This window comes from Ursus arctos, unplaced genomic scaffold (assembly GCF_023065955.2).
Source record: "Ursus arctos isolate Adak ecotype North America unplaced genomic scaffold, UrsArc2.0 scaffold_22, whole genome shotgun sequence".
In the NCBI taxonomy this organism is placed as follows: domain Eukaryota; kingdom Metazoa; phylum Chordata; class Mammalia; order Carnivora; family Ursidae; genus Ursus; species Ursus arctos.
In genome coordinates this window covers 4,822,380-4,845,659 of record NW_026622897.1, presented here as the reverse complement: position 1 = coordinate 4,845,659, position 23,280 = coordinate 4,822,380, and the positions used below count along the sequence as shown (strand labels likewise).

General features: G+C 43.5%; 1 protein-coding gene, 1 long non-coding RNA gene and 1 other non-coding gene across 5 annotated transcripts in view; 1 reads left to right on the top strand and 2 right to left on the bottom strand.

Annotated features, from left to right (window-relative positions):
- Nucleotides 1–476: 476 nt before the first annotated feature.
- On the bottom strand, nt 477–18,878 carry LOC130544544 (uncharacterized). Its single transcript, XR_008960915.1, has 3 exons — nt 18,778–18,878; nt 18,293–18,391; nt 477–1,725 (listed from the first exon to the last, which is right to left on the bottom strand). It is a non-coding gene; the product is annotated as an uncharacterized LOC130544544 (long non-coding RNA).
- Nucleotides 15,537–15,668, bottom strand: LOC113260242 (small nucleolar RNA SNORA61). Its single transcript, XR_003317878.1, has one exon. It is a non-coding gene; the product is annotated as a small nucleolar RNA SNORA61 (small nucleolar RNA).
- A 5-nt stretch (nt 18,879–18,883) lies between the features above and the next one.
- The window catches only part of ALKBH8 (alkB homolog 8, tRNA methyltransferase), a 51,367-nt gene continuing 46,970 nt past the window's right edge, over nt 18,884–23,280 (top strand). The window contains exon 1 of one of the 3 annotated variants that reach the window (XM_048217279.2): nt 18,884–18,930. Coding sequence is in view for 2 of the 3 variants with exons in the window: in XM_044386696.3 (XP_044242631.2) it covers nt 18,939–18,976 (38 nt within the window). In the remaining variant the exon portion in view is untranslated. Of the gene's footprint in view, nt 18,977–23,280 lie in introns of all 3 variants that reach the window. The other 2 variants (XM_026505853.4, XM_044386696.3) reach the window with 2 other exon arrangements.

The following is a 23,280-nucleotide window of genomic DNA, read 5'->3' as shown; positions in this document are numbered from 1 at the left end:
TGTTGTGACTTGAACAATTGGTAGTAGGGGATGTATGTGTTGTATTTATTGGCTTCATCATGAGACCGGAAAGGCAACCTGTAGGCTTGACGTGTTAGGCCTTGTCTCATTTTGCTGAATTGTTGTATAAAGTTTAGAAATTAATATAAGGCCATTCTGTTTTCCAATAGAATGGATTTTATAAGCCTGTGGAGTTCTGGGTACAAAACTGACATGGCAGTTGGACCCAATATGTCTCCTAATATCTACATTGGTAAAATTGTGCCTGGGATTGTATGAGAGTTAGTCATCATGCTAGAGAATGCTTGAAACCAAATACACTAGAGCTCTGAGACTGCTGCCATGGCAGGAGTTCTCAGGATATGGTACAGAGAGGGCTTTCCAAGGCCTAAACCCTGGTCCAAAATGCAGTCCACTTAATAATCATTTATTGAACACGCAGTGTATATAACGTGTTAACACTAGATACTGGGGAGACAAAGATGGATAAAACACTGTCTGTGATCTTGAGGAACTCATATCCACATAGAGCATAAACACCTGTGCGCGCGCGCGCGCACACACACACACACACACACACAAAGTGTGGGCCTTTTCTCTGGGTTTTTGCTAATACAGGATTAAATCTCTATCAAACCTCTTTCTCCTCCCCTTTCAGTCACCCTGTCAGACTCCTCTGGGCCTGGTTTTTGTTTGAGATGTCGTTGCCCTGTGACAACACAGGCCAAAACCATCTGTGAGTCCTTGTGCTCAGGCCCCCACTCTTGTCAGCCAAGTCCAACGGAGTTTAGTTAATCTCTGAAAGATGGCGGATCATGCAGGAATCCAAGAGCAAGAAACTCATGTCAGACAGCAAGATAAAAGTTGGACTGTGTTGTGACTGACTCTGTGGATGATGCTTCTACTTGGAAATTTTATTGGGCCCAACCCGCAGTGACCTTTACTGATGGTCAGCCTGGAGCTGGGGCATTGACGTTTAATAGGTAGCAGTTTCTATACTAGAATATATTTAAGGAGCAAATTAACATTTTTGAAGGGGTTGTTTTGTTTTGTTTTTTGAGGACCGTCACGTTTAGTGGATGGGAGAGAATTTAGGCTTCTATGGGTCTATGAAAACCAGGCTACTTAGGTTGCATGGAAACCGTTTGATGAAACTCTGGAAAGACAAGTCATCTGTTGGGATGCCACGATAAATTTCCAGGACAATTCGAGTCACCTATAAAAACACGTATTTTCCAGGGACAACAAATTAAAAAAATGCATCTTTTGGAAATGACATGACCTACATAAAAGTAAAGGGGAATATCATTTGTTTTGTGGATGGTGCTGGGCTAGACAAAGATGACATCATTTCCCTTGCTGGTCAAAACCCAGCCAACTTCTAGGATCTCAGTAGTGGTGTAAGGTAGGCCCAGGTGTATTACATTTTTAAATTGCTCATTGCTGATCCCAGGGTTGGAGCCATGCTCCACATGGTTTTAGGTGGAATAGTGAAATTGACTATATTGCTTATGGCATCTTGAAACCGCTGAGAGCTAGAACTCATGGCTCTTGTGGTCAGACTTGAAGGAATCAACATGTAGGGGTCTCAGCACACATGCAGCTGTGTCCACCTCCTGGATGCTTCTGGCCTTGACTAGGAGGACACAGTCAAGCAGGCTGTGGCCAGCATGGCAGAGAAGTGGCTCCTTGTTTCTCATTCTTTGGGGATACGAGTCTCCATTCCTAAAAAAAAGGAAAGTTCTCATCACTAGAAAGAAAATAATTTTCCATTGAGGGGGGAAAAAAGGACTGAGTGAGGGTCACGAGCCATATGGAAAATCTTAAATTTGTACTTTTCCCAACAATTAATTTCACATCTAGTTTTCATTAAAATAATTTTTCATGTTATGTTCTTTACATGGTAAAACTTCCAGTGGAGAGCATTTTGCTGACTTTTTCATACTCTTTGTGAATACAGTGAAAATTTTTGTATTAGGACCTAGTTTATTTAAAAGAATTCTAGGGGCACCTGGGTGGCTCAGTTGGTTAAGGGACAGACTCTTCATTTCGGCTTGGGTCATGATCTCAGGGTGATCTCAGGGGCGTGATCTCAGGGCTATGAGATCAAGCCTGGGGTGGGGATCCGTGCTTAGTGGGGAGTCTGCTTGGGTTTCTCACCCTCTGCCCCTTCCCCTCTGTGTGTGCTCTCTCTCTCAAATCTTAAAAAAAAAAAAAGATTCCCTCTGCCCCTCCCCCATCCTCACTCTCTCTTTCTCTCTTTCTTAAAAAAAAAAAAAAAGAATCTGGATGTATGGCCTAGAATAATAATTTAAAAAATAGAGATAAAAAACCTCTGGCAAAATTATATTTAAAACAGATGGCTTGGTCATGTTACACTATTCAAAGGATACGACTGAAACATTATGACAATTAGCTATTACACAATATAACATTATTCCAAGTTTCTCATTCCAACACATATTGGGAATTTATGGGGTTGTTTTATTCCAAACTATTTTCCGGTACACTATCCACATGTTTACATATGTATTGTACCATTTGCCTTAACCTTGAATATACTATTTACCTCACAATCAATGTCAAAACTAAAGGCTTTTTTTGTGTGTCTGTGGAGCAGAAATTTTCATTTTTATTTCATAACTGAATAATTCTGATTCTTCTGAAAATCGATGTAATTCATTCATCTTCAGGTGAGGCAAGATCAAGATCAAGTTTGTTATAGACATTGGTGTTTTAAATTTATTTTTTCTTCAGGATCTACCAGCTTGTTGTAAGAGGGAATAATATAATAAAAATGTGGCTTTTTCCGTGATATTTATCTATGTGGTGGAGAAGAATTTGGTTTAAGTTTTAAGTTTTGGTGAAGGTTTTAAAATGTGTTCACTAGAGGCGCCTGGGTGGCTCAGTAGGTTAAGTGTCTGCCTTCCCCTCAGGTCATGATCTCGGGGTCCTGGGATCCAGCCCCTTGTAGGGCTCCCTGCTCTGCAAGGAGTCTGCTTCTCCCTCTCCCTCTGTGTCTGCCCCCTGCTCGTGTTCTCTCTCTCTCTCTCTCTCAAATAAATAAATAAAATATTTTTAAAAATAAAATCAAATGTATTCACTAATTTAAATCCCATATTATGTGATGTATTAGCAAGAAATTCTGTACTAATAAGCAAAAAAAAGTAATCTTTGTGACTATGTATTTATTTAATGTCAAAAGCAACATATATCCCACCCCCTGCCCCATTTTACAGGTATGAATTGGTAATGTACTTTGAGTAAATAAGGGATGGATGGATGGATAAGTGGATGGATAAGTGGACGGACGGGTGGATAGGTGCAGAGGAGGGAAAGAAGGAAGGGATAAATGAATACCATGGACAAGGCATTCATCTGTCCAGAATTTTCTGAGACTCTCCAGATTTCAAATATTGTCTCTCACTGTCAGATTGTGTTTCAGATGATGAATCTCAATTTTTGGTTCAGAAGTCATGTTACCGGGGTGCCTGTGACTCAGTCATTAAGCGTCTGCGTTCGGCTCAGGGCGTGATCCTAGTGTTCTGGGATTGAGCCCCGCATCAGGCTCCTCCACTGGGAGCCTGCTTCTTCCTCTTCCACTCCCCCTGCTTGTGTTCCTTCTCTCGCTGGCTGTCTCTCTGTGTCAAATGAATAAATAAAATCTTAAAAAAAAAAAAAAAAGTCGTGTTACCATATACATGGAGATATTTCTCCTACTTATTTAATATGCAAACTAAAAAAAAGAAACACATTACCATGACATCCTATCTTCATGCTGGATTTATTGAGTGCTATGTACTAGGTTCTGTTGGGCAACGGGGATGTGAAGATAAATACTGTGGAGACCAGCCTCAAAAATAGTAGCAGTCTGGTAGCAAAAAGAGTCATGGAAACAGACATACTTTTTTTTTTTTTAATGATTTTTTATTATATTATGTTAGTCACCATACAGTACATCCCCGGTGGAAACAGACATACTTAATGCAAAAGAGTAAGTGGTGGACTGGAGATATGGACAGATTCCTGAGGGGAGCCCACCGGGAGGAGTGTCTGCGTATATCCCTCTTTAGTAAGGACCAGCAATTTCTACACACAAGGGAACTTTTCCATCAAAGCGCGTGTGTCCTCGTAGCTCAGTGGCGTGTCACGACAGTGCCCTGTGACTCTTGCAGTGTCGGTATGCAGTTTATGGAAAAGGCTGTGGCTTTACATTCGTATTGAAGTGTATTAGTCACAACGTAGAGCAGTCTGCCTCTGAAAGTTCGACTTTTCAGCTCTTGAAATTCCATGTGACAGCCAGGCTTAGAGTACCTGTTCTTTTGTTATTGTAGGAAGGGCATTTCCTCTGTGAAGTGTCTCTGAAGTCCAAAACCATTACTTATAAATTCATAATTAACTCCCTTCGCTTCGACAAGCGTTTCTTGAAATCCTACTATAAATGAGACACATTTCTAGGGAGAGGCCACATAGTCGGGTCCTGAAAATTAACTGTAGCCCCCTGGATAATAATAATACCTGAAGGTAATACAAAATAATAAAAATAACTGACATCTCCACATTGCTCTCATGATGTGCCAAGCACTGCTGTAAGCAGTCGACAGACTGGCTCAACTAAAATGACATGGGGCTCTCACGTCTCTGATTTAACTGATTTCTGTGCATTTGGGAATAAAGGAGATGAGAAATTTGTGTTTGAATATGTGAGGAAATACAGCCCTCTTTGCAAATCTCTGTTTTGTTTGCTAGATCACTTTAGCCAGTGTTTCTGTAGAGCCAGTGTGGAAGGAGCTGCACAGATGGCCAGATTATCAACACTTTTTAAAGGCAGAGAAGCAGCCAATGGTAATACGAACTTTCAGTGCTGAGGAGCTACCCGTAGGTGAACCAATATGGCTTTTTTATTTATAACATCTATCGTTTTATGAAAGTAAAACACATGCATTAGTTAAGTAGAGGAGAATCTATTACATTTTTCCTGTTCCCTGTTCTACTGTTGTTTCTGGATCAAAGTTCTGCGTGACTGGGGTGCCTCGGATATGAATGTGAACAAGCCTCTAAAATAAGAAAGTAGGGGGCGAAGCCCCCAAAGGAAAGATCAAAGTGGCAACAGCGAGGCTGTCACGCTCGCAACATCAGCTTCAGTTGGAGGAAGTGAGTCGCAAAATTATCCACAAAGGCTCTGTTTTGTTGTTGTTCTCATTAAAATGGCAGAAGAACCCGCTAGAAGAGTTCCTAGTAGCTCAGACCTCATGGAACAGGATTCCATGGTTCTGTGATGAAACTGAACTGCAGACATTTTCTTCTGTGATCGGAAAATTTGCTAAGAAATCCCCAGTCTGCCTAGTTGTATGGAGAGTGCCATCCAAACTGCGGGTGATGTTTTCATTCTCCTTGAAATTGGCTTTTGTTGAATGGGAGGAAAGGGGCCAGGAATACTTGGAACACTAGTTTTGCATCAGAATAGCTTGGGTAAATATCTCCCAAATAAACATGCCAGAACATCACCTAGGCCTAGGGAATCCGAATCCTTGGGGTTTGGGGCTCAGGCATGTATGTGTTTAAAAACTCTCCCAGATGACTCTAATGCACACAGCTGATTAAGAACCATACACTTAGGAGATAAGCCAAGTTCTGTAAAAGCATGAACGGGAGCTTGTTTGTTTCCTATTTTATTCTGTTCTTGCAGTAAAATCATAAAATGTGTACATTTCCCCAGGCTGAAACTTTTGAACAGGCCTATTGTGAATAGACTGTAATGTGCTTATTTCCTTTTTTTGCCTAAGTGGCACTAGTCCTTAACTAGCATGACAGCAAGGGCGTTTAATAGGCGCTCCAGAGAGAGAAGCAGTGCTTGCCATCACTTACCATTAACATTTATTAGGCTCTGGTCGGCATGGTAAGGCCACCCGAGACTGGGCCAGTTCATTTACAGAGGAACATGGTGTAGCAGACAGGGATGGGGGAAAAGTCTTAAAGCAAAACATTTCTTTAGAATCTTGTCCATCATCTGTATGGCCTCGCTTTGGGCCAGCCTCAATTCAGAACACTGTGCTTGCATTCTGTCACGTCATCGTCGGAACAACCATAAAGGTGACTCCTTTGATTATTCCCACTTTAAAATGAGGAACCTGAGGGGCGCCTGGGTGGCTCAGTTGTTAAGCGTCTGCCTTTGGCTCAGGTCATGATCTCAGGGTCCTGGGATCGAACCTGCATTCAGCCCCGCATTGAGCCTGCATCAGGCTCCCTGCTAGGTGGGAAGCCTGCTTCTTCCTTTCCCATTCCCCCTGCTGGTGTTCCCTCTCTCACTGTGTCTCTCTGTGTCCAATAAATAAATAAAATCTTAAAAAATAAATAAAATGAGGAACCTGAGACATGGAGAGGTCAAGGTCACGAAGCCAGCAAGGTTCCAGGCAGTCTAATCTAACTGCATTTGAACGACTGACTGGGTGATACCATCTCTCGAAGTCATGGCCTTGACTGCAATCTGGGGATAGGGAATAGAGTGCATATTTCATTTGGCTTTGTCTGTTTACTAATTGTTCATCAGAAGCAGCCCCATACCTAATGGCAGCCTGGGGTGAGTTTTAGAGGAGGGCGAGGAAGAGTGCGTATGGCTATTTGCTGAGACCACGCACACCTCCTTCCCCCGTTGCTCTCGCTCCCTCCTCCCCTTTGTCTTTTCCCTTTTCTTCCTGCCCCAACTTTTCCTTTTCCACTGCTCAGGCTGTCAGTCTAGAGACATTACCTGCAGAAATTCTTAGTGTTCTTGGGAACCCTCAGGTATAAATAAGCAGAGTGGGAGAAGAAAGCCAAGTGTGATGTCAGGCAAAGGAGGCACAGGTAAGAACCCTGTGGAAGGGAAACGCTGAAAGAGCCAGGGATGTATCCATGCGGAGTGGAGGGAGGGGCATCCCAGGGGCCTTTCCCACCTGTCAGGACACCGATGAGGTTCCTGCGAAGCTGGAGGAAAGGGAGGTGGGAGGTGGGTTCGAGTCAGGAACGAGTGAGCTGAGGGGTACAAATGAGGGATGCAGTTCGATGCAACCCAGCCCGGTCTGTTTCATCTCTGCAGACCTGGAGGGCAGCAGTGGAGGCCAGGGTGGGAAAGGGAAGCACGGTCCTTGGACAGGGATGGATTATTACCTAGTAAGACTCTTGTCCCATGAAATTGCAAAATCCTATTATGTTAGAGTGAAAGGGCCCTTTGAAATGTTCGAGTCAGGTAATTTAAAAAAAATTTTAGTCACGGAACCCGCATAAATGGCCTTCTACTGTGAACCCCACAATGTAAGATGGATAGAAGCAGATGTGCTGTCCGTAAAGTGGGCTTGAGCCAGCATCCCTCCCCTCTCTCCCTTCCTGCTGTGGTTGGTGACTACCTGACACATCTCTGAGAAACACAACTGAAATATCAATAGTTCGGTCTAAAGGCCCCATTTCACAGAGAAGCAGTTGAGTTGTAGAAAGGTGACGAGACTTGCAGGAATGAAATACTCCTCACTTGTGCCCCCAGCAGTATGTTCTTGGATGTACCTCACTGCCTTTCAACCCGTGAACAGAATCGATACACGAATATACACTAGCACTATTTACATGCAGTACGTGCTCCTGGAGGCAATAACGCAAGATGTAAAAGTATAAGCTATGGCCTTCAAAGAGTTTATAGCCTATTTGGGGGAAATTGAATTAATAACCTAAAAGTTGAATAGTTGAAAGAGACCAGGGGGCGGGACCTGCCAGGAGTGATATAAATCAGACACCGTCCATCTCTGCTCCCAGAGGGGTTGGACTGTCCCCACAGTGGGAGCCTTCTGAACACACCTGGAGTCCTTGACCTCTCACTTGTCTGCTCAAACCTGCCCCAGCTGCTTCCCCCAGGAGGGATTTAAAGCCCCCACAGGGCTCCTCCCTGCTGCTCAGTGTCTGGTTTAGTCTGTGAGCTCTTCAGAAGTGTTTGCTGCCTGTTGCTTCTTTTTAAATTAAAAAAAAAATTTTTTTTTTTAATTTTTAGGGGGCGCCTGGGTGGCGCAGCGGTTAAGCATCTGCCTTCGGCTCAGGGCGTGATCCCGGCATTATGGGATTGAGCCCCACATCAGGCTCCTCCACTATGAGCCTGCTTCTTCCTCTCCCACTCCCCCTGCTTGTGTTCCCTCTCTCACTGGCTGTCTCTATCTCTGTCGAATAAATAAATAAAATCTTAAAAAAATTTTTTTTTAAAGTAATCTCTAGACCCAGTGTGGGGCTCAAACCTACATGCCTGATATTTAAAGTCAGGTGCTCTACGGACGGAGCCAGCCAGGGGCCCCTCTTGCCCCGTGCTTCTGAGCCCAAGTTCTGGGAACTTGCTTTCCCTGAAACTGTGAGCTCTTCTGAGTCGACTTTGTCCTTAAACTCTGGTGACGGAGGGCTTTTCCCTGCTGGTAGACTTCCCTGAAGATGGTTTGCTGGGAGTTTCAGTAATTGCCCGCTTTGGATTTCTTCTCTGTCACTGTTTTGGGATGACTCTGCTACCTTGGGTTGCTTGCATGGCACTGGTAAGTCTGCCCTGCTTTCTGGATGGACTGTCTTCTGGCAACACTGGTGGATGGGCAGCTCTGCATCTTCCCTTTGTGGAAACAGACCTTGCCAATGGTGCCCGAGGAGGTCCTGTCTCCTTGCTGGTGGCTTTTCCTGGTCTTAGCTGCAATCCGTCTAACTGAATGTGGACCTGAGTGCATATGTATCTTTCGGGCCTTTATGTCACTAAGGGGTGGAGAGTTGTTTTTTGCAACCTAATTTGCAAATAAGAGCATGAGTGAACTAGCAGCCTTACCTGTCCCTTCCAGGCCCTGACCTCCCCCTGGTAATACTATGGCTGTGTGGCATCTAGACCAGCAGTTACTATGGGAGAATATTGCTCTGAGGCCTTATATCTCCTTCCTCACCCAGGAGGACCACCTCCTAAAGACCCAGCACACGGGACATCTCGTTACAGTGCGGCCTACCTCACTGACAGTTTGACCCATGTGGAGGAGTTAGAGAAGTCCTGGCTAGCTATTTGGTGTTGACCTACCTTCTTCTATTTTTCTAGGTCCTAGAATCTAGTCATGGACTCTTCTACTGATCAGGTGAAAATCAGGCTGAAGATCATTAGTCTCAAGAAGTAAGCAACCTGCTATGTGAGTAACCGCCCCAAGGACCGCATTTATGGAAAAGCCCTGACAAATCTGGGGGAGAAAAACAGTGCTGGTGTGAGAGAGAAGCAGTAACCCAGCTTTTAAATTCAAATAGAAGTCTTTCTCCAACTGAAATTGAAGTGCATCACGGCAGAGAGGAGCTCAAGCCCCAGCTGTTGATAGGAGACTTATGTTCACTGTGAGAGTCTGAGAATTTTCCAGCCGTATGCCCAGTGTATAGCAAGGGTGGAGACGGCTCAGCTCCATATTAAAGGCCCGACAGTCTCCTCTGTGTGGGCTGCTTATGTTGTCCACTCCTGGCATTTGTGTGTGACTTGGGACTTTGGCTTCCTGGCCTATGGTTGGTATGGAAAGTGCCTTGTTTGGAGGGGTGGGGTTTACATTTACCCCCTTCTAATAGGGCTGGACCCTTACCAACTGTGGCTACATGTTTAATGATAGACTAGTGGCTGGAGCCTCAGTTCCTAGGTCCGTGTAGGATGGCATCCTCAGTCTCCCGCACAGTGTTGTTGGGAGCAAGGCGGGGTTCTCATTGTGTTTTATGGTCCAAGGGCCTGGATCATGGTGATCAAAGTCTGAATTTCAAATTCCTTAGGAATTTCTACATATCAGATTTCCTTTCTTGTTTGTGCAAGAAACAAAGCAAGGGTACTCTGGCTGTGGAGTGCTCTGGTTTCGCTTGCTTGCCATCATTGACCTGGGGGCCATCTCTGCCAAGCACTTGTTCCAAACCTGACTCACCAGGAGAGTACGACCTTGGATCTTGAAGTGAAAGGGGAGAGGGTTGAGAAGAGTGTTTTGGACTGAGCAGGAGCTGTGCTGAGGCTGTGCTATGTATCTGAGGCCAAGCACCAGGCCCTATTCCTTAAAAAAAGGATGGATGACTGATTTCTTGCTTCATCCTGGGCTCTGGACCAGACAACCTGATACAATGCTGCTTTAACCGAAAAATATGGCTAAGGGAAGGAGTGTTCCTGACCCACATCTTCCCTCAGGAAATAGAAATGATTGCTGAAACCCAAGTGTTTTTGTTTAGAACACCAAACAAAGGTTTTCAGCTCTTCTTCAATTTGTGGTTTGACCCCATTTCTCTAATGTCAGTGTTTCTAGGAGCATAAAGCTCCAACCATCACCTCTGTCATAGACTTGGGTAGAAGAACTAACGACCATTCTAGATCATCTTGAGACTAAGCCATGCTCTATAAAATGGCACAACGAAGAATGCAAGACATTGTACTGGAAGTGAATTCATTACTGTAGTAATCTTTCCTTGTGATGATTAGGTCTGACCCCCCAGCCCCAACAACAATCTCTTCAAGCTCCTGGGAAGAAACATTCATTGACCTTCTTTTATCCAACTAATTGACACCTTGGTTTCATTCCTTCTTGCTCTATTTAACAGCTAATGGAAAGGGGGCGTTTGTGATCTGCACCATTTGATTGTAGCTGCTCTCATTACCACTTCATATGGCTCCAGAAACCGAACTACCCCCAAACACATGACTGCTGACCTGAGTCCTCCCAGGGGCGCTCCCCACCACTGTTCCAAGAACTGGCAGAACCGGAGGCCCAGCCTAAATCTTCAGCACCGGCCACCGTTGTCAACATTTTTAGTTCCCAGTCAGATTGGCTTTTCTGCTTTGTCTGTGACTTATGGTCCGAATCCCTATTCATCATTTTGCTTCTTACTGAAATGCTTTGGTGTCTCTGTTACTTGTAGTTGATTTTTCTTGGTAGAAAGTGGGCTGACTTCTGAGACACCCTTTGCTACCCAGGCTTGGTTAAGGTCTGCTCAGTATGCCTAACGCTTTCTGTTGGGACTCTGAGTGGGAGAAGCCTGGGATCCCTTGAGTGCCGCGGCATCTCTGGAAGGCTTCCATATCGGCCAGAAGCCTGCAGTGATGCCGGAGCTCTGGAGGCAGGCTCCTGATTTCCAGGGATGGATTCTTACTTATTTTTATTTTTTCCTGTAAGTTCCTGCTTCCACTGCTGCCATCTCCTGGTTGGAGGTGCTGCTGCATTGAATGGGATATGCTTTGTGCTTCCTGCATTTCTTTAGGTCCTAGACGCTAAATTGTTTAACAATTTATCCGTAACTCCTTTTCTCTCCTGGATTCCCAGCCAAGGCTTGTCTGCCCACCCTCCTCACCCCACCCCACCCCACCCCACCCCAGTTTCCTTGGATTAGATCAGAACTAGTTAACACAAGGCCACTGTCACAATAACATATAGTCACTGCACTGAAAGAACATTTAAAACTATGGAGGAATTTGTAACAGAAGGGATGACATAAGAAATCTGTCAGAGACTCTTAAACCTCAAACAACTATTTAGGCAGGCATGGAAAACATTTTTAAACTTGAGATCATGGTCTATCTGTATCACCACCTCAATAATTCAAGTTCATTAAGTTTCTTGTTTCAAATGATATTTCGAAGCTATCTGTTTCCATTATGGTGTGTTAAATTTCATGAAGAGCTCCATAATCAGTGCTAATTAATTATTAATTCTTCATCCTGAGAGTGTCAACAGGCTTCCTAGAGATGTTGAAAAGTAAATTCTAGGTCTAGTTGACTTCCTCTTAACCACGGTCTCTGAAGCCATGATCATAAATAGGTGAGAAAGTTATGGTGACCAATCTTATTTCTGATGCTGAGAGCTGGAACGAAGAGAACAAGACAATTAATACTGCTTGTCTTTTTAAAAAGTTGACAAGAGAGTATTTAAACTTGCAATTAGGATTCTGGACACACTACTTTATTGAAGGTTAAAAGTTATACTGTGTAAATTATTCTTGCAAGTGTGCTTGCTTAAAGATGCAGCCATTTAAACAAAACATTGTTCATGTTTGTCATGTCCGTATTTGTCTCATGATGCTTGGACAGACTTCAGAATACCAGCGGACATCTTCCTCCAGTGCTGTCCTTGAGCATAATGCATACGCTTGGGGAAGGAGGGACACTGGGATGGACTCCTGCCTCAGCCACTAAGTGCGTGATTTGGGGAAAGCCGCTTCATCTCGAGGAGACTTTGCTTCCACATTTGTAAAATTGAGAGCATGAAACTTAGTCCTAGGGTTGTTTTTGTTGTTAGGGTTAAATAATAACGTATGTTCAGTGTTAGTTCTTGCCAAAAGATAGTAGATAGATGTGTTTTAACATATAACACTGTGAGCACACAGACATGAATGTGAATCACTCTCCTAAAAATGTCTCCTATTTAACCAGCTTACACTTTGTCTTAGGTCTCAGCTGCTACATCTGTAAAATGGGATATGGAGATGACAGTAATTAGAACGGTTTTGAGACATACATTTTACAGGTTCTGTAATAATTTGATAATCTGAGTGCTGTACCATTTGGTTTCTTTGTCTCTCGTACTTTATAAAGTGAAAATATTTCACTTAAAATAAATTCCCAAAATATAAGAAACCTGGCCATTTGTTACACTGGGGAAGGTTTTTAAAGAGCTCTTTGTTAATAAGTAACATGCAAAATTTTTCTTCGATGGCTGAACATTTGAAAAGCAGTCGCATGGCTTGTTAAACATGCAGATCACCAGGCCCTGGCTGCAGAGATTTTGAAATGCACCCTATAATCCACTGGGGCTCAGAGAAGCTATTAAAACTTACATTTGCGTTTATTTGGCTCCTGTCTAGTGGGGCTTGGAATTGTTTTTACCAGGTCCTGCCATGCTGCTGATAACAGCCAGTCTGAGGGCCACCCTTGGAGAAACCTGCCCCAGTGCTGTGGCCGCTCATGTACCGTGTGCCCAGCTGAGAGTAGCTGGAAGATGTTGGAGATTCTATTTACAGTTTCATGCAGAGCAAGTTAGACTCCACTCACAGTTGGTACACTGGAGGCTTCATCAGGTCTGCGTGTCGCATTGTCACGCGTCGCAGACTTAGAGAGATACTCTAAAAGAAGAGCGGAGTGGGAGTTCTCAGGCAGAGGAGCTGCCTCTCGTGCCTTCCCTCCTTTGCTTTAAGCGAGGCATGATTTTGGTGCCTGGTAAGTTGCTTACATAATCCAAAAACTATTTTTGCAAAATGGACAAGTGGGTTAGAAAATTCTAAACTCCCTATGGTGAAGGTGAATAAAGATAATTCCAGCCCAACCAACAGAAAATGGCAAAATTGATGCTTCTGGCACGAGGGAGGTCTCCGTTAGCCATAAAGGAAAAGCTAAGACTATCTAATCAGATCTAACAAGAAATCCCCCCAAATTAGAAATGATCATGAAGATGATATGAAGTATGGATTTACATCCAGTACAGTTACTGATGAAGCTCGGTCTCTCAGCAAGTATCTTTTTAGTTAGGTGCGTTTTTGAGAGATTAATGATAGTAGGAAGCCATCAAAGTTGACATTTTAAAATGAATTGTTTATATATTTTTAAGATTATATGTTTTAAATTCTTGTAAAGGGAAACATTTTTAAGAAGTTGCCTCATTTGACCATAATTTTATAAATCACAAATCCCAGTCCTCTGACCACATCTCCCTGAAAAGTATGTTGCAAATAAGTAATTATTCTGTGAAGTAGCAGATCTTCAGCCTCAAGAGTAATAAGTAAACCATTTTGTGTGTGTGGGGGGGGTGTGGGCATTAAAACATTAATGTTTTACAGGTAAAATCTTATGTTTTCCACCTGACCAAGAAAACCACCAATCCTCCAAGCAGTGTTTTATGTTTTATGTAACACATTGAAGACTGGCCCCTTTTCTTTTTTTTCTTTTTTTCTTTCTTTCTTTTTTTTTTTTTTTTTTGGCCTCTAATTACTGCATGGGAATTCTTTCACCATATGACTTACAAAACTGCAAACTTTTCATTGAATTTTTATCACCAAAGCATGAATAATGCATTCAGTCCTGAAATGTCACTGTGAACATCAAATGGTTTTACATAATGCATTCTTGCTGGAGTTTTAAGAAGACAGCAATCCGGGAAGCAGCAGAGACAAAAGTTTGGAAAGGAAACTTGTCATTTGATACAAACTTGTCATTTACCTAGGAGGGATAAAGTAAGTAGCAGAAGAATAAGTGGAAAGACTGAGAAGTGAAAGTTTTTTTTTTTAAACCATAAATAGGAAAAAAAAAAAAAAAGCAAAAGTAGTACACTTGCCACTGGGGACGATGGTGGGGAAAAAGCCAGAAGGTAGCCAAAAACAAATGGTCTGGGTTGGGAGGGAGGGAAATTAGAAACCTCTCAATAGGAATTAAATCTGAAACTGCAGTGAAATGATACCATGATTTGGAAACATAGTAAATATATAATAAGTCTCAAGGACTATTGGGAGCATCTTTGATATTTTCCGATTGAGGAATCTTGAAGTAGAAACGTAATGTTATTAAAATTCTATCTTTCAATGCTTTATTAGTTTATGATAGTATAGTGCTCATCCTTCTAGCATCCTTCTCTCTTAGGTTTTGAGATAAATCCAGCCGGATGAAGTGTTCAACCCCCTTACGGAATATGCTGTTACTTGTCTACCTAACAGCTGTTTTTCCTGTTTTTCTTGCTAACACAACCCTAATTTTATTTTTCTCCAGGTACAGTGTATTCTGTTAAGGTCTCTTGATCACAGGGAGCATGGGCCTCATCTCAGCCCCATGGAATTAAGCATGACTAGCCTGAAGCAGCCGTGGCAGTCCCACTCCCTTTAGCTAGTGATTGGTCGGAGGTAAGCGTGTTAATAATTTTCTGTTGCCACTGTAACAAATTAGCATAGAGTTCTTATTTCACGGTTTTGTAGGCCCTAAGTTTGGGTTGGCTCGCTTGGTTTTTTTGCTCTGAGTTTTCTAAGGACAGAATCAAGGTGTCAGCTGGCTGCGCCCTGATCAAGAATCAAAGTGTCGGGACGCCTGGGTGACCCTGTCATGATCCTGGGGTCCTGGGATTGAGTCCTGCGTCAGGCTCTCTGCTCAGCTGGGAGTCTGCTTCTCCCTCTGCCTCTGCTGTTCCTCCTGGTCTTGATCTCTCTCTCTCATGCTCTCTCTCTCAAATAAATAACTACAATCTTAAAAAAAAAAAAAAAAAGAATCAAGGTGTCAGCAGGCTGGGCCCTGATCAAGATACTGTGGGAAGGATCTGTTTCCAAGATTATACAGATTGTGGGCAGCATCTAGTTCTTTGTGGTTCTAGGACTGAGGTCCCCACTTCCTTGCTGGCTATCAGCTGGGGGCTGCTTCTAGCTTCTAGAAGCCTCTCTCCAGACCCTGCACACAGACTCTTACCTCTCTGAGCCAACAACAGTATGTTGAATCCTTTACACTTGGAATCTTTTTGATTTCTTCTGCTCGATCTCTCTTGCTCTGGCCAGAGTAGATGTTCTGTTTTGTTTTTTGTTTTTTATTCAAACCTTGTTTGAAACAGCCCACAAGCTATATACCAGACTATAAGCACTGGGACGCCAGCTTTATTGTTCCTTTTCCTCCTTTAACTACCACCAAGACCAGTGTTCAAATCAGATGGGAAAGAGAACCAGAGGGTTGGATGTTCTATTCTTAAGGAATTGCGTGGTTATATTAGGCCCCTAGATCCCCTCTTTTGAGGTTTGCAAACTTCATTATTCCTGTGTATTCGCAAGTTCCAAGGATGAGAGTGGGGTATCTTTGGGGGTCCATTATTCTGCCGCCCATAGTGTGCAACCCATGTATGATCAAAGAAACAAGGAGTCCATTGGGAACTTCATTTCCTGGATGAAAAGACAGAGACTCCGCTCCTTTTTTTCCAGCTAGAGGCATGAGTATGGGGACAAGATATCTGGAGCAGCTGCAGCAGCCACCTTGTAACAAGGAGACATCAAGAATGAGGACAAAAAGTCCACATACAAAGGGTGATGGGATGGGCGAGTAGGTAGCACCTGGGTTCTTGATGACAGTTTTGAACAGTAGGACCAATACCAGTGATTGCTTTTGTCTGGCTGTCGTGTCAGTTGAGGTAAAATAACTATTTTTTTTTTTTAAGCAGTCTGTCTAGTTTTCTGTCATTGGCAACTAAAACCAATTCTGAATGATATGTTGCTCCTAGCCTTTATTTCTGGAACTCTACTGTGGGACAGATCTCTGCTTTTCCATGCTTAAAACATAGTATCGACTAAGCTGATTAAATTCATTTATACAGTAATTCATAATAAATGTCTTCAGTCGTGGCACCAATCTTAGCTTCATCTTGAGGCTATGCTCAGGATTACAGAGTCCAGGAAGGGAGCCTGGGAGTCAGAAAACTATAGCCTGTGAGCCAGATCCTGCTGGCATAAGCCAGGGGAGTTAAGGAAGGTTTTTAGATTCTCAAAAGGTTGTTTAAAAGCAAAGCAAAGCAAAAAAAACTAGAACAAAAAAAGAATATGTGACCAGAGCCCATGTGTGTCTACAAAGCTGAAAATATTATCTGGTCCTTTATAGAAAATTTTGCCAACGCCTGCGTCAGTCATACAGAAGGTTGTACCTACCAAGAAGCTGAGATGAATTTTACTAAGGAAAGAGTGATTAGGTCAGCATTTAATACCTTCGAGAAATTATTATAGATCACCATGTAAAGCTTTTGGCACAGGTGAAGATGAATTCTATCTTCAAATTAAGTTTCTTTTCAGCTCAACATTTATTAGATTTCTATTATTACAAGACTATGGAAGACACTGGAGTTACATAATGAATAAAACAGGGTCTTAATGTAGCTGAAAATCGATTCAGGGAGTCATCTTCTCTGGGAGAAACGATCCATGCAATATTCCAAGCAAAAGATAAGGGCCTTTATAAAAAGGATTTCATGCAAAATTTTATATGTATCACCTTTTTCTCAGGATATGGAGGCAAGGATGGACAGTGGGTGGTTGGAAATTTGTGCTGGTAACTCAAGATCAGAAAGGTAGAAAAAGAATGAACAACCATTTAATAGGTATTTTATAGTAGTTAATTTTACATCAATACCCAGAGGTGAATGCTACTTTGTAGTTTCTGCGTCGGGTCATACCCCAATGCCCATATTGTTTTCACTAAACCAAACTGACTCCTAAAGGGAAGTCAGGGCTGAAGATAAAGGATTAAGGAATGATTCACAAATCCCTCAAACTCTGGGACAGCAGATGGGGAAAGACTATAGAATAAGAGAAGAGGGTCAAACGAAACCTGAAGGATTGCTTCTGTTAATTGTGGAAAGATGAAGGTAAGCTAGTGAAAAACTCTGAAAACAAGTGATCAGAATGCGTAAAGAGTACTAAGAGAACTAAGGTAGTTTCATGGAGGCGAAGAAATTCAAAAGTTTTAAAAGTTTCAGTACCTTCAAGCAGGGTGGATAAGAAGATGAAATAATTGAATTTGGCTAAGACACATATTTTACATGGTCCAATTTGGTAGCCACTAGCCACATGTAGCTATTTAAATTTAAGTTAATTAAAACCAAATAAAAATTTTAAAAATTCAAAATTCAGTTCCTTCGTTGTACTAGCCACAGTTGAAATGCTCAAAAGCCACATATGATCAGTGGCTACCATACTGGACAGCTAACACATTTCCATCATCACGGAAAGCCCTAGTGGAGTGTGTTTTTTAACACATCCAGTTGTGCAGAAGGAAGAACATAACGAGGACGCTGAGCAGGTTGTCCCTTATCCTCTCTGGTAGTTGGTGCTGTGTGGTTGATCTGACCTCTCCAGCTTGCACTTGGCTCTTCAGTGTTGCAATTCAGCCTCAGCCTCACCCTCTCTTCCCTGGACCATTGCAATGGCTGCCTATCTGCCCCCCAACTTCTGTTCTTTCCTCCTTCTAACCTGTCCTCCAAAAAGTCATTCCCCAGCACTCTTTTTGGGGCCATCTTCCCCTGCCGGTCAGCCCCAGCTGTTACCGCTGGTCCACGGTGGCACAGTGCACATGGGGGCCCTGCATCGATTGGCACTATGGGAGGAGATGTCCTCGTCACTCCCGTTTTCTTCCCTGTACTCACTCACACAGCTCACAATACAATGCAGGCAGAATGGTGACAGTACATTCACGTCCCACACATGACATCAGAGCAGGAACAACGGCCAATCATCATCCTCTCCTGTGTCTTGTGGTCTGCAACCAAATCTTTCCTTTCTGTCTGCCACTGCTGGGTCCTACCTGGTAGTTTATTACCTCGTTATTTAGCCACTGCACCACTTCTACTCTCTCCTCCTGCCTTCCACCAGCAGCTCTGGTCACACAATTCCATTTCCTCCAGGGGCCCTCTTAGACCTACAGAAGGGAATGGTTTCTGTAATTACAGAGAGTCCTCTGTGACGGGGGCAGCCCATCTTTCCAGTTTTACACGCCCCCCCCCCCCCCGCATCCTTGCACGCATCGTCCTGTCGCTGTGCGGTCCTCCCCACTTCCCTGGCACGTTCACGCATATTCCCTTTCCTTTTCTCTCCGTCGCCCGCGCGAGGTCACCTTTCAGACCCCAGGGCCCTCTTCCATTCCTCCAAGATTCAGGAGGAAAGATGCACTACCCAAGGAGGCGAGGCATCATGGTGCGACCGAGGGACACAACCGGCTTGACAGTGACCATGTGGGGAGCTACCATTAATCAGATGCACTCCCAGCCCTTACTATTCCCGCAAATAAGGAAGCCAAGTCTTCACCGTATTGCACAGCGGCTCACTGCCCGAAGCCTCGAGACCGCGCAGGAAAACGACAGCCTCAGGGCGGCGAAGGGGATTGTGGGAGCGCCTCCTCGTCGCCCCGCAGGCTCGCGGGAAATGTAGTGCAGTTTCCTCCAACATGGCTGCGCCCAGGTGAGGTGATGTGCGGGTACCCGCCGCAGCTTTCAGGGACAAACTGGTGAGGGTAGCGAAGGGGAGGGCGCCGGCGTGGCGAGAGTTCAGCCTGAGCCGCGGCGGCGATTTGTGGAGCTTCTTTCTGGCGGGCGGGATGGATGCAACCCCGCGGTCTTCTGTTGTCCTCTTCCGGTCTCCTCTGTCGGCCTCACCCGCGTGGTCCTGAGGCCAGAGCCGGGTCAGGGGGGCGGGATAGAGGCCCTGGGCTGATCCGTGGGCAGCTGGTTCCGTTGGTGTTTGGGGTGCACGTGTGTGTGTGTTCGGTGCGGATGCTCACGTGCTGTCTGTGTCACTTTTCTGTTTCCTTTGAGGTTGGGGACGGGCGACGGCAGCCGGGGAGGGTTAGGCTGGCGCTGCTCGGGCTTGTGTGACCTGTGCCAGTGCGGCGAGGAAAAGGCATCGCTGGTGGTCTGCTGGGTCACAGCTGAATCTTGCTGTGCTCACGTTTGAGCCTCTTGGAGTGTCGGGCTGTGGTTTCAGCTGATTTTATTCCACAGATATTGACTGAGTACCTACTGTGTGCCAGGCACTCAAGTCTCTGACCGCATGTCGCGACAGTTTTAGGGGCGGGCCCAACACATAAATGGGTAATTATAATACCATCTGAAAACAGCAGAGACGGAGGCACACACCAAGTATTAGTGAAAACGTCGAAGAGGGCCACCAAACTCAGAATTCTGAAGAAGTGGTTTAGGAGATAAGGCAAGGTTAGTTAAGTTTAGGAAGTACTGTCTTACTCAGTAAACGTTTATTGGGTGTCAGCCTGTTGCTAGATCCTGTTCTAGGTGCTGAATGCTCCGGGTGAATAATACAGACAAAATCTCTACTTTCATAGAGTTTATTTTCTGGTAAGAGGAGAAAGAAAATAAATGAATGAGGACGTAAGAGAATATAGAGTAGGTGTTCTTTAAAGAATTAAAACAGGGTGATAGGACAAGTGATGAGGTCAATTTTTTTCATCATTTAAAATTTTAATTTTTAAATAGGCAATGCAGTTTGAATAGCTACTAAATTCAAATTTATCTACAAGCACAGAAACATTTTTCTACACTTCGTTATGGACACTCTGTTGTTCAAGTGGGGGCAGGATCACACAACTGTTAGCGCTTAGGGCAATATCCAATAGGATATGTTGAGGTTAAACTTCCTAGCAGAGTCTGTGTAATCTCTAAATTCTTGGTATCCCACAGAGAGTGTGCTTAGACTGTTTTTTAAAAATAATTTTTATATTGTTATATTAGTCACCATACAGTACATCCCCAGTTTTTGATGCAATGTTCCATGATCATTATTTGCATATAACACCCAGTGCACCATGCAATATGTGCCCTCCTTAATACCCATCACCGGCCTATCCCAAACCCCCACCCCCCTCCCCTCTGAAGCCCTCAGTTTGTTTCCTGGAGTCCACAGTCTCTCATGGTTGCTTAGACTATTTTTGATTAGACTGGACTCAGTATGGCTAATATCCTGTCTAGTAAATAGTGACCTCACTCCCATAACATCCCATAACACTCCCACAGCATGGCAAGGAGCATCCAACCTTTGTGCAATAGTAGAAATTTTTGGCCAGGGAAGTGGCCTTGTTAGAAAGGGGGCATCTCCAAGACCTCAGTGGTTGGTATCAGCCTATTCCTTGTGTTGAGGTGACTCAGACCTGCTGGGCCAGGACATTGCCAAGTCACTGAATGGGAAACAAATGGGGCTCCAGAGCTATCTGGATTTGTCTTTGAAAGGGAAGAAAGGAAAAAAAAAAACAAAAAAAAAACCAAAAAAACAAAACCACACACTATCACTTGAATTAATGGCATTGTTTTTAACTCAATAAGAATATTTCTGATTGAGTTCAGAGTTCCAACTTCATCAACTTTTTAAAGTATTTTCTAATGACCTTAATTGAACTCAAGTAAAACATTTTAAAATTAAAAAAAAAATTGGAAGGGGGGAGCGAGGATGACAGAATGTAATCATGAGGCTCCATCTGCTGGTGCTGGGCTCTTAGTGTCACACTTTAAAAAAGATGTATTCAGCATCCTTTTCTCATTTCTTCCACTTTGCTGTCTTTGCTTATGTGACATATTAAAACAAGAATTCTTTGTGTATTTATCCCTGTTTTCCATTTCACACTGCAGAGATGCCATTCCAAAGATGATGATCTTGAAATAGAATGGCAGTACGATAGCTCCTTTGAGGGCCCTCAGCTTTTGTCTTCTTAAATCATTCTGCTCTGGCTCTTCTGGAAGTTATCAACAATTTATTAATAGACATTTAATCCTTTTAACAAATTTATGAGATGGTGTCAGAAATTAACACAGCCAGACATTAAAGTGGTGAAAACAGGTTTTATTTAGTCACTATTGACAGTAGGGGAAAGAGCTGAGCTCCGTTCCAATTTGTGAGAAATGATTTGGGTGTTTTAAAGGTAGAATGGGGTGGGATTAGAGCAGGGGCTATGTAGAGTCAGAGAAGTGAAAAATCACAAAGAGTTGGTCCTTTCAAATGCAATTAGGCCAGCTGTTTTTGCTACCTGGCAGTTAATCAAAGTTAGGATTTTTTTTTTTTTAGGATTTTTTTTTTATCAGAGGTCCTGTCCTTCCTGATGATTACATTTCAAAGGAATGGCTCTCAGGTCCTTGAGAGAAATACTTCTTCTTTTTAAAAAATATTTATTCATCTTAGCGAGAGAGAGTGGGAGTGCGTGAGTGGGGGGAGGGGCAGAGGGAGAAATGCAAGCAGACTCTGTGCTCAGCATGAAGTCCATTGCAGGGCTCAATCCCTTGACTTTTGAGATCATGACCTGAGCTGAAATCAAGAGTTGGATGCCCAACCGACTGAGCCACCTAGGTGCTCTGAGAGAGATACTGAGTGTAAGAGATACATATTCACAGTTGTAATCCCCTTTTAGTAAATACTCTTGAGAAAGGGAGATCGGGGGCCTATTGGCAGGTGTTGCTAGAACAAATAGTAAAATTTCCTGCAGCATTTTTAGTTTTCTCAGGCAGACATTGTAATGGGGAAGCTGGGACATGCTAGGGACGTGGCTTTATGCTGCTAGATTCCGTGGTAGAGTTTGGTCTAGTTTTTTAGTGCACGGTTTAGGTGGAGTTATGTGCCAAGAGCAGGCACTATTAATCCAGTTTCACAGGTGAGGAAACCCAAGCACAGAAAGAAATAACTCACACAGGATGGTACAGCTAGTAAGTGGTAGTGCTGAGATTTGAACATAGAACCTGGACCCCTAAACACTGTTATAGTGTCTCATAACACTCACAAGAGATTCTGGGCAAACAGTGAGAATTATGATTTAATCCTTGTCCTCAAAGAGCTCATAGTCCAATGGAAGGGGCCAAACATTAGAACAAATAATTATAATCAGTGCAGTGTCAAAAATATCTGTTCAACTATCCTCTTCTTGTCTAATGAGGACACGGAAAGCTTTCTAACCTGATTTCTTCTTTTAGCCACTTCATACTGTCACTCGCCAGCCAGACATTGCAACTGTGTATCTCACCAGTGCCTCAGACCTGTTACATCCTCAGTCCTACTCATTGTTACCTCCCTCACTCGCTACCCTCTCTCTTCTTGACCCTCTTCTGACCTCCAGTTTCCGAATGACATCGCTGGTCTCTCAGTCACTTGGGCTCTGTCCTGTTAGGAAGTGATCTGTGTTTCCTCTTTCCCTCACGTCTCAGTAGTCACCAAGTCCTATGGAAGGTACTAGAACATTTCTTTTGTCTTCCCCATCTCTCTGTTTTCTTTCTTCTTACAGCCTCCCTGCATGCGGGATCAGCCCGTTGGTCCTACTTGCCAGGTCCTCCTGTGTCTCGCTTCCAGCTGTCTAGCTCCTCTCACATGCACCCTGTGGCTTAGTTAAGTTAGCTCCTGGCTGTTCTTCCAATCGACTCAGCATTTTCTCTCTAGACATAAAGATTAGTAATTAGAGATTTGGCTGTTTATGAGCTGTTTTGGAATATGGTTTTATTTAACTTCCTAAATTTATTTTGTTTGCTAACTTTGAAGACTTTCAAGTGGGTGAAGAGTGGGATTGGTGGATCAGCTGACAGTCTCTGCTCTAAAAAAATTATGCTTACCTCTCACTGTCTTTGCCAGACATATCCATTTCTGTTTTTAGCTCCTGCTCTTTATTGCTTCACCGGATACTTCCCTTCCAGATGACTCCGTATTCCTCTTGCCCTTCAGTGCTCAGCTCAAGTCAACTTCTGTTTTGAAGTTCTCTCAGATTTTTCCAGTTAACAGGGATCTTATTTTTTTTCTAATTCATGTCACATCTGAAGACTCTATAATTAA